Source organism: Ochlerotatus camptorhynchus, unplaced genomic scaffold (assembly GCF_037179485.1).
Source record: "Ochlerotatus camptorhynchus isolate MF236.1 unplaced genomic scaffold, CSIRO-AGI_Acam_v1.1 ptg000527l, whole genome shotgun sequence".
NCBI lineage: Eukaryota > Metazoa > Arthropoda > Insecta > Diptera > Culicidae > Ochlerotatus > Ochlerotatus camptorhynchus.
The window spans coordinates 68,909-80,416 of record NW_027041011.1 but is presented as its reverse complement, the minus strand read 5'-3'; the positions used below and the strand labels follow the sequence as shown (position 1 = coordinate 80,416).

Here is an 11,508-nt window from a genome sequence, read left to right as displayed (position 1 = left end):
CCGACATAACACCATGAACAAATTCGATTGTAAATCATCGGCTATAAGACACTACCGTCATCTGTTGAGCACACTGTGGATATCAGAGCACTCAATAGATCGCGGAAGAGTGGAGCATCGATCTCCATATTAGATGCCTACGCGTCCCACCAGTGAGGACAAATAAACATATAAATCGACCCTTAAATGAATAAATGATGATTGGCATGCAGTGTTGTCTGTTTGTCTGTGGATGAAGCATTTTATTATCGATTTTCATTGTAGTAAAAAGACTTACCCGCAAGCGCAAGTTCTTGATCTTATCGTTTCGTACTTGAATCGTACTTTTCATGCGCCGTACTTGGCTGTTTAATCTTGCAACATGATTTCCTACTTTTGTAGCACTGGTTGCAGCGGGGGTGCTAGAGGAATGCTCAATGCGGGTGGATTCTAAATCGGCACGAACGTGAATGGAATCAACCAGACTTGCATCGACGTCGAAAAATCCAGAATCATGCACTCCTCCCGATAATTCGATTGCTTCCAGAAGGACATCAAAGTTTGATCCGGAGCTGACAGTGACAGTTTCAGTCTGCTCAGTTGCATCCGACATTGGAACAAAACATTCAGAAGGCTTCTGTGAACAGGATTCATGCTGTTGTTTTTCGTGTACCTCGAGAAGCGCCTCTATCATCTCTTTCCTTTCTTTCAATGAACGTCGTTTTTCACGACATGATGCATTTGATACCGATACACATGGTTTCCAGATGGTGGGACACGCTACAATAAAAGCTAATAAATATTAATACGGGTGACGTAAAAATTTAAAAACTTACCATTCTTTACTAGTATGTTTAGTGCCTTGCTGGCATCACCATATTTTGGATGGTGGCATTATTTATAAAGCACTCATTGGAAAAATGCTGCGAGCAAATATACAGGGTTTTTCCCGGGTCACTGTTGAGTCCACAAGATTTGACCCATTGGGACCGCGCTTTACCGTCCTTCGGAAACACATGGAAGCTCAAGGTTCTTCCACAGAAGAAAACAAACACACATTCACTGCAAACTTCGGCATTATTTACGAGAGATTCACTGGCTAAAACGATTTAAACAAATAACTTACACCGAGCGGCGATGAAAAAACTGCTAGTATCAAAACATAAACACAAATGGTGACGTAGGCAACGCGAGAAGAAAAAGTAAACAACACTAATCAGCTGATCGATTTGTGTGTATTAGTGCGGATTTCCTCACCTTTGTATAAAGCTCATTGTATTATACCCCGTTCATATTACAGCCTACACACTAAGATTTTGGTTCCGTGTTCGGTAAATATCGGTGAATTCGGTAAAACTTTGACCTTCATTTTAAAGGCGATTGAATTTGAAAATAATTTTAAAACATGTTCAACCTTGTTTAAATGATCAAATCTTGTCATTCTAGTGGAGATTTAGTTTCAAAGTAGCTGAAAAGCAATTGAATTGAATTGCATCAATTTTACCAAACAGTCCAGCTGTTCAGATTTCGGTAAAAATTACCGAATTCGGCGATAATTTTTAAGTGTGTATATCACGTAATATAGGCTGTCTTGCAATGAGCACTCATAGATAGGATTTCCAGTGAAAACTAGATGTATGAGTGCTCATTGCAAGACAGCGTATATCACCTGATATACACACTAAAACGCTGTCCAGACTGGAGAGTTATAACATGTTATAACGGTTGTCATAAGGTTGAGTTATAACATGTTATAACTCTGTAGTCTGAACGTACTATAATAGTACGTTCAAACGCTGTCCAGACTGGAGAGTTATAACATGTTATAACGGTTGTCAAATAATTGCAACACAGAAACCACCATCAAGATAGCGCTATAACATGTTATAACTCTGTAGTCTGAACGTACTATCCAGGTTTCTGCGTTGCAATTATTATTTTTTTTTTAAATTCTTTATTTAAGAGATTTTTAGCGTCCCAAGTTAGCGTGAGTCGTTGATCGTTGTTGGTCTAAAGCCCTACAGTAAAAGTATGAACGTCTGTCAAAAGTTGTTCCAATCGAACCGTCAAAATGCACCGCTTTGCCCGATTGGAACAGCTTTTTTCAGTTTTGTGGTGACAGTCGTCCATACTTTTACTGTAGGGCTTTATGTTGGTCGATTTTCATCATAAACGGCGAATAAGAACAACCCAAATTTGATTTTAGTTCACTCAAAATAGCCAAAAGTGAAGGAACTCAGTGATGAGTAAATTTGCCTAATGGTTTTCTGCACGGCGAATGATAACGACCCAAATTTGAGTTTAGTTCACTCATAATCGCCAAAAGTGCAGGAACTCAGCGATGAGTAAATTTTCCAGGGAAAAATTCCCGAATTTGAGAAAAGTAAAGATTGGATTCACTCAGTCTATTGGTACTACTCCGAGACTGAATAAAATTTTCGTCAATTTCCTCATTTTCCGGCAGATTTTTTAGGTTTTCCACAGAAAACCATGAGGCAAATTTACTCATCGCTGAGTTCCTGCACTTTTGGTGATTATGAGTGAATTAAACTCAAATTTGGGTCGTTCTCATTCACCGTGTGTTGAAGACCAGAAAAATCTGCCGGAAAATGAGGAAAATATACGAAAATTTTACTCAGTCTATGAGTAGTACCAATAGACTGAGTGAATCCAATCTTTATTTTTCAATATTCGGGAAGTTTTTCCTACACGCTAAGATCAGTTTACCTAGACGGTACAAACAGATTACCGAGATTGGCCGTAAATTGCACAAACTCACATATGGGTAATTTTTTTTAACCCAAATATGGGTTCTTATGAACCATAAATGATTTATTTTTATGCAAATTTGACTTAAATTTACCCATATTTGGGTTAAAAAATTTACCTATATCTGAGTTTGTGCAGTTTACGCCTAATTTGGGTAAAGTAAACCTACATTTGGGTTATCTGATCTTAGCGTGTAGACAAACCTGCACGGCGAATGAGAACGACCCAAATTTGAGTTTAATTCACTCATAATCGCCAAAAGTGCAGGAACTCAGCGATGAGTAAAGACCTTTTGAGCCGCTTGGGCAAGCTTTATGGCGGGGGGTCGCAGAAATTTTTAAGAGAACGGTTGGAGTAGGGGGAACAGGTGGACGAGGGGGCGATGGTGGAGAAGGGGGGGCAGGGGGTGCAGGAGGCTGTTGTTTAGTCATCACCTTTGGGTAAGCTCCAGTGCTCGTTTTGGGGTCCGAAGTAGAGTCCCCTGAGGTATCCATTTTCTCTTCAGTGAGAAGCAGATTTTCGAATGAAGGAGATTTAACAGACTCATCATCGGAGATATCTGCTAGCGAAATACCCCCGCCATCATTGGTTTCATCCATTGCGGGGTCTTAAGTACCTCCGCAACAGATTTCGACATAAACAAAAAAAAATGCGTAAAGAAAACAAAAAAAAAAAAATAAAATATTAATAATTAAAAAAAATACACGAAAAAAACTTATTCAGAAAATAAAACGGTAAAAATAATACTTAATCCAACAAAGCAAAAAAATGTGCCAGGAAAGTTAATCAACACTATAGGGAGATTAATCAGACTGCAAAAAAAACAGTAAGTGAAAAAAAAAGAAAAAAAAAATGAAAACTTTTTCAGGAAAAAAAAAGGTGTCAGAAAAGTTAATCAACACTATAAGGAGATTAATTAGATTGCAAAAAAAAATCGCTAGTGAAAAAGAAAAAAAAAATGAAAACTTTTTCAGGAAAAAAAAACAAAAAGGTGTCAGAAAAGTTAATCAACGCTGTATGGAGATTAATCAGGTTGCGGAGAACGGAAGATAACCGTTTGTTACTTAACTCTCCACACAAGCGCACGGAGTGTGGCTGATGACGATGATCTACTGATGTGAGAATGATGGTGATGATCGTTCTATTGTTGCCCTCGAGTGTTTGCAACAAAGCAACGGCTGGCTGGCCGGCTGGTGAACTCGATGACCTTGATGTTGCAGTGGCGTGATGCGATGATATTTGTTGGCTAAAGATGAACAGCTCATCTGCCGGACTCGGCCGTAAATGAAGGCCGGCTCACAATAGATACGTTTTCAGGTTTTTTGACAGTTAACCCATGCATTATCTGTCAAAAAACCCGAAAACGTATCAATTGTGCGTCGGCCTTGACTGCTTCCTTTCTCGAACGGTTGTGCGGCAAATGCAATTCCGCGATGCTCACTACACTTTTGTATACTATAACACCACTCAAAGTGATAGCGGATTGAAAAAAACCTCAATAGGGGAAAAAAACTAGTATGTACTGATAACGGAGTGCAAGCAACACTAGACCGAAACAGTCGAACGTTCGATGCGGAATGTCAGTACTACTTCAAAACGCATTAATTACTTTAAGTACTTTTGATTGCATTTTAACTTCAACGCACCAGTTCTTTGTATTGCGAGCCCCTCGGCTAATTTACTTATCGCTGAATTCCTGCACTTTGTGATTTGAGTTAACTAACCTCAAATTTGAGTTGTTCTCATTCGCCTGGAAGTCTCATAGTCAAGCAGTTTTTCCCGGAAAAGTGAGGTACATTTTACTCTAACTGAGTAACCCTAAAGCCCTAACTAGAGGGCTTTAAGTAACCCACTTCTTGCAATTTTAAGTTGTTACTGAGTTACTGTCATCGGACGTGTAGTTATAGAACCAAATGGACAATTTTTTTTCGGGAAAACAATAAACACACTCTTAAAAATGTAAGGTAAAATGCAGTATGCATGTAATGTTTTGATTATGCTCAACAAATGCTGCAGATACTAAGCAATTATTTCTTTTCAATGGTAAACATAGAAATGCCTTCCAGTAAACTTATGTAAGCAGAATGTTCATATGCAGTACTGAAGTCAGAAAGTTTCTCTGCAAATTCGTTGCTAATGCCTTTTTCCTCTAGAAAGTTCATGAGTAAGTCGTATAGATACTGAAACAAAATTTTAAACATTTTAACACAAACATTAGATAAAAGTAACGGAGAACTTACTCCATCCAGAACATCTCCAGCCACTGCATACATTGTATTGTTCCATTCGCCCTCGTAAACTGTAATCTCATCTATTCCAAACACATCATCTGAAAAAATCAGTTTTTTATATATTAATGTCCTTCACTGCTGGACTAAACTTACTATACTCGCCTTCTTGTGCCTCACCCTGAAGGAAGGAACATGTAAAACTGAGTGTCTGAGAACCTTTGACAATGTCAACTTCAAACTGGGGTTTGCTTCTCATTTCGGCAAATTCCGGTTTATCTGCAGACGGATCAACTTCAGCTTCATCTTCAGCATCAACTGTATGATTTACATTGAAAGAGATAACAATTCTAAAAAGGAATTTGAACTACATTAAGGTATTTACAAATCACAAAATATTATGGATGTGTTACTTTTCCTTGTCCGAGTGTTTGGTTAGTTCAACATCTGCTCCGTTTAATTTTACTTTGAATCCATCAACTTCGGTCGGAAGAGTTTTTTTCTTTTGAGCCTTTTTTTCTGCGACAATTTCTTCGGTCAGGAATTCTACAAGCTCACGCTCCCCTGCAATATGAATTATATAAAAAGTGTTACTACTTATATGCATTATGCGCTGATTTTTTTAATATTAAAAATATACAGCACAGCCTTGAATCTAATAAGGACATATCTACAGCTGTGTTCGATAAAATATCAGCGCATGCCGATTTTCATACAAAACGGTCAACTTTGACATGATGTAACGATGTAATTTTGTTAACTTCTGATCAATTGAGCTGAAACGTTCGCCAAAGAACTACGAATATGTTCAATTTTACGATTACGCATTTACGGTGAATGACTAAAACTCAGTAAAATAGGGTACCGAATTTTCAGTATACATTATGTTTTACTGAACAGTCCATCAAACGAAATTCCAAAATTGCTGATCCTCCACCAGTAAGTCAACTTTCCTGTGTCATCCTCCTCCGTTTCACCTCACGCACTTTACCTCGGAAATCTCTGTGTGGTAACAGAAAACTCTCGAGAAAACCGTTGTGAACATCAAGGTGAAAATAAATGAAACATCTGGAAGCCAATGCAGGAGTACTGAAACTGCCACGGAATTGGACAGTTTATGCACTCCTGCATCGACTTCCAGATATTTCACTGATTTTTTTTATTGGGTATCAAGCTGGAGCTGCGTGACAGCTTAGTTTAGACTTGACCCATTTGAATAAATTGTGTTTCTATCTTTGACAATACAGCAGAAGGAATAGTCTATGTTGGCCGCTTGAAGACTGGATTCCGTGTGTATTGTTTCAAGATAGTTATAGAAAAAAAAATGCTGTGACGTGTGCGCGTAGATACATCCGCGTAGTAAACCGATTGAATAAGTAAATCCGTTTCGAACGAAATATCTAAATTATGTAAGTTACGAAAACCGCGCGAATTCCGAAAGCCGTGCCAGACAACAGAAGCAAGAAAAAAGGCTTATTATCATTTAAAGAGTGCAACCAAAATAAATGTGATAGCCTATATATATATGTATAGCAAGTTGATTAATTTTGGTTTCCTCCCTAGATATTCTACTTATTTACTACTGAGCTTTGTATCAAATTAGTTAATTTAAAGAACGTATCAACCATTTCAAGATTTCGCGACCGTACCGAACAAGTTCTATGCTACATAAGCTCAAAAGCGTTTGACAAGCTCTACCAAATTGCGTATCACTTCTCCATAAGCTCCGTAGACGGTCGGCAAAGGTTTAACCTGTACCAACACCGCTTAAGGAACGACCTCGAGTCAGTAAAACCGTTTAGAGCTAAACATCTAAATTACGTAAGATACGAAAATCGCGCAAATTGTGAACGCCACGCGAAACAACCGTAGAGAAAAAACAGCTGATTATCACTTAAAGAGTGCCACCAAAATAAATGTGATAGCCTATGTTGGCAAGTTGATTAATTTTGATTTCCTCCCTACTTCTACTTATTTTACTGTTGAGCTTTGTTTCAATTTACTTATTTTACCGCACGTATCAATCATTTCAAGATTTCGCGACCGTACCGAACAAATTCTATACTACAGAAGCTCAAAAAAACTTTTGGTGAGCTCTACCGCATTGCGAATCACTTCTGCGTAAGCTCCGTAGACGTAACGTAGGCGCGTTGATTCCGACAGCCGCGAAAAGTTAAACATGCATAAATACCACATAAGGAAAGATCGATTTTACGTAGGATTTAGTTCATAGATTAATATTGACTGCTGTTTACAAATGTAAGTACTTGAACACTAAGAAATAAGTTAACTTTAAATACTTTAACCACAGACAAACAGACATAACACTAGCAAGTTGTTCATCGAACAAGCATTTAACGGTCAATTTAAAAGTATCGTAGTTGGTAGTACCGCCACCTATGGCGCGCATAGTCAGTTCCCTTGCGTTTGACGTTTATACACTATCGCCATCTGTTCAGCGTACTACCCACCACAGTGTACTCAACAGATGGCGGTAATGTTTTAGCGACGATGTTTTACAGTGAGAAATATTCAATGTGTTATGTCTGTTTGTCTGTGCTTTAACCGCATATATAAGAGGTTTCGCGTATTGAGAGAATAATATAGTAAACAAGTACAACAAACTCAGGGGAATACAATACCTCCAAAAGTTTAAAAGTTATTAATTGTCACATACCTTTACTTTTACTTATTTCCTAAACTATTCCTCTCCTTGTTAATCTGCTTAATGCTATTGGTCTGCTTGCGTTTTCTTATTAAAGTTCAAGACTAAATAAGAAGATTTATTCTACAACTTTAAAGGATAGTTACCTCCCTAATTAAGTTGTTAATCTTCTTAATGTCATTAGACTTTCTGAAATTTCTTATTTAAGTTCATTTGAAGATTATGATATCTCATTAGTCTAATTTAATAAATTATTAAAAGCTCTTATTCACCTAATCAATCATAACCCATGCTTTATTAAGTACCTGTACTTGTGTTTGTAATGTAAAATTAAACGTGTTTCAAGTACTTTTGATTTTGGCCTATACCTATGTATTATATCTTAGTTCGACCCAGGTAACACCTTCATGTGACTAAAATGCTTCATTTTGAATTTAGATTCCTAGCTGATTTTTAAATTATATAGGGTATATGCTCCAACTATGCTCACACGCTTCCACTATGTCGCACCACAAAAATACGTATGGGTATGTCACAATAGAAGCACGCCACAGTGGAAATCCCGAGCCATAGTTCAAACATTTATCCCAAATCAAAATGAAGCACATATAAGATTAGTTACAATACCATGTAAAAAAATGATGTTTATCATTGTTCCCTGAGTAATACTTCAATGAAAACAACAATGAAAGCTTGTCACGCAAGTAGAAGGAGCACCGTTGGGCACTTTCTGAAATATTTCAATAGTATAATTCCCTTGCAAACCCAAATAAATCTATCTGCTTAAAAATAAATAAAATAAGAATGATTTGCAACAAAACCCGCAAGTATCACACCCAACGTCACTGCCTATACGTAAGTGTACTACGACGCGGCTCTCAATCAAAGGAGTAACACGTGTGATACTATGACTGCTGAACTAGATCTTTGGTTCTCTCATGCAGTGGTTCATCAGAGAGGGGCTTCATTCCTAGTTGAACACTCAGTCGGTTAACAACGTCCCGGTCTCAGTCGCGCGGCATCTAGTTTTTTTCGGTGTTTTTTCCGCCCGAGCGGTTTTTTCACCCCCCCATTGGGTGCCCCAAGTGACCAGTGTGCAACAGAGGAAAGGAATTCCATGGGCCGAGCCCCTTGGAGTTGCCATCCAGCTTTAATTCACCCCGGTAATCCATCCGGTCGTCAAGCCATTTTTTCATCATTGTATCATCATCGTGCCGACCCACCAACACCAACCATCGCCACCAGCAGCAGCAAACGGACCATCTAGCTGCAACGGCTGATAGGTTGTTTACAACCGACATAAGTATTAGACAATACATTTTGCAAGTCCATTGCCTCCCTATTGTAGTTTAATTTTGCCTCGTGGCGCGTGACTCTGTCTCTCACCCCTGGTAGGGGAGTATGGGTCATAGTGAGACAACTTTTTGCAAGTGGATATAAGTTTTTTTTTTTTCGATATTTTTTTTCTTTTTGATTTGTTTGTATGTCGGGCAAAAAATTTAATTACTAGTAATTAAAATTAATTAATTAGTGAAGGTTTTAATTTTTTTTCCTTCTTAAGTGGTTGCCGCAACACTTATGGCATCTTCCGATGCCTACGTTACGCGAACCAGATACTATCAACCGTCTTCGAAAGGACCATGGGTTGTCTTTTTTCGGCCCAAAAATAAACCTTTGAAAACTCTCGACATAACGAGAGATTTGCTGCGTAAGTATCCGGGAATCTTGGTACACAAAGAAAGATTCAACAAACTGCGTGTAGAAGCACCGACTTATGATGTGGCAAATAAAATTGCTGAACACGAGCTTTTTAGTGTTGAGTATAACATCTACATCCCTTCTCGAGATGTGAAGATAGAAGGCGTGGTCTCCGACGCGAGTCTGACTGTCGAGGACTTGAAACATGCCTCGGGAACTTTTAAAAACTCGACATTCGCTACCGCGCTAGTGAAGATACTGGATGTAAGGCAACTGCATTCAGCATCTTTGCTAGACGGTAAAAAAGTTTATAAACATTCAGACTCGTTCCGGGTGACTTTCGCAGGTTCAGTTCTCCCAAACTTTGTTAAAATTGATGGTGCTTTTTTTCCGGTGCGACTGTTTGTACAGAGGGTATATAATTGTACCAACTGCAAAAGGCTGGGACACTCGGCCAGCCATTGCGGCAACAAAACTCGTTGTGGCAAATGTGGTGGAAACCACAAAGAGGATTCTTGCCACAAAGAATCAGTAAAATGCGCTTACTGTGGCGAGAATCCTCACCCCTTGCAGGAGTGCCCGATGTACAAACAGCACTCCGATAAAGCAGCGTTCAATCTCTGGACGCTCCAAGCAGACATATGCTCAAATGTTGAAGGCTGCATCAGCCGTCCAAGATGCAAACCAATTTTCGGTTTTGTCAGCTGAAGAATCGGACTCTGACTCATCCGATGAAGGTGATTCTACGGTGGTACACGCACCTTCAAAAATGGACGGTTCCTCAAAAAGAAAATGCCCCTCCCCGAAAGTGCGCCGTAAGAAAACTAAAGTCACCTCCAGACGATTGCTAAATTCCCAGGGTAATGGGGATGAAAAAACAAAACCGAAGACTCCTGTTGATCCAATCCCTGGATGCAGCAAGAATTTTCCGCCATTGCCCAACAAAGATAAAAAAAATAAAAAAGCTGCTCCTCAAACTTCTCAAAAGAAATCCAAGTCCGAACGAAATTGGTAGCTTTTTCGGACATTGTGGAATTCATATTAAACATGTTCAACATACAAGACCCTCTAAGAAGCTTAGTTTCTGCCTTGCTTCCAACGTTAGAATCATATCTTAAGCAATTGACTGTTTCATGGCCCCTCCTTGCATCAATCATATCTTTCGATGGATAATTCGTCGAACGAGGTTGAAGATATGATCACGGTGCTACAGTGGAACTGCCGTACTCTAGTGCCTAAACTAGACTCGTTCAAATTTTTACTTCACAATTCTGATTGTGATATATTTGCTCTCTGTGAAACATGGCTTTCTTCCGATAAAGAACTCAACTTCCACGATTTTAACATTATACGCCTGGATAAAGACGATTCTTATGGAGGAGTACTTTTAGGGATCAAAAAGTGCTACCCTTTCTACAAAATTTCCCTTCCTGCTCTATCCGGCGTCGAAATCGTTGCTTGCCAAATAAATGTGAAGAACAAAGATCTTTGCATAGCTTCAGTATACGTTCCACCAAGAACCTCCATTAGCCGTAGTCAACTCTGGAATCTAGTTTCGATTCTTCCATCCCAGTATTAATTCTGGGTGATATGAACTCCCATGGTACTGGGTGGGGCGATCTATATGACGACAATAGAGCGGCTATTTTTTACGATTTATGTGACGATTTCAATTTGACTATTTTGTACACTGGTGAAGCGACACGTATAGCAAAACCTCCGGCTCGAGAAAGCCGACTCGACCTATCTTTGTGTTCAAGATCGCTATCATTGGATTGTCAGTGGAAGGTTATCAATGATCCCCATGGTAGCGATCATTTGCCAATCATCATTTCAATAAAGTGTGGCCCTCACTCTGCAGAACCATCTCGGGTTCCATTTGATCTTACAAGGAACATCGACTGGCAGAAATATGCAACGGCGGTGACAATCGGTGTCGAATCAATAGATGCGCTTCCACCATTGGAAGAATATCGGTTCCTAGCCGATTTGATTTACAAAAGCTCACTGGAAGCACAAAAAAGAAAAATTCCAAGTGCACCCTTTAAAAGGAGACCAGCCACACCTGGTTGGGACGAAGAATGCAAAAAATTTGTATGTAGAAAAATCTGATGCTTTCAAAGCTTTTCGTAGACACAAAACCTCCACTTACTTCGAGGAATATTCAAA

The 11,508-nt window shown here is 39.0% G+C and overlaps 1 protein-coding gene across 1 annotated transcript in view; it reads right to left on the bottom strand.

The window, feature by feature from the left end:
• Nucleotides 1-4,727: 4,727 nt before the first annotated feature.
• Nucleotides 4,728-11,508, bottom strand: part of P32 (complement C1q binding protein P32) — a 38,174-nt gene continuing 31,393 nt past the window's right edge. The window contains exons 2-5 of the mRNA XM_065236082.1: nucleotides 5,390-5,540; nucleotides 5,133-5,326; nucleotides 4,989-5,077; nucleotides 4,728-4,928 (exon numbers count right to left, since the gene is read on the bottom strand). Of these exons, the coding sequence (XP_065092154.1) occupies nucleotides 4,776-4,928; nucleotides 4,989-5,077; nucleotides 5,133-5,326; nucleotides 5,390-5,540 (587 nt within the window). The 3' untranslated portion in view covers nucleotides 4,728-4,775. The remainder of the gene's footprint in view (nucleotides 4,929-4,988; nucleotides 5,078-5,132; nucleotides 5,327-5,389; nucleotides 5,541-11,508) is intronic.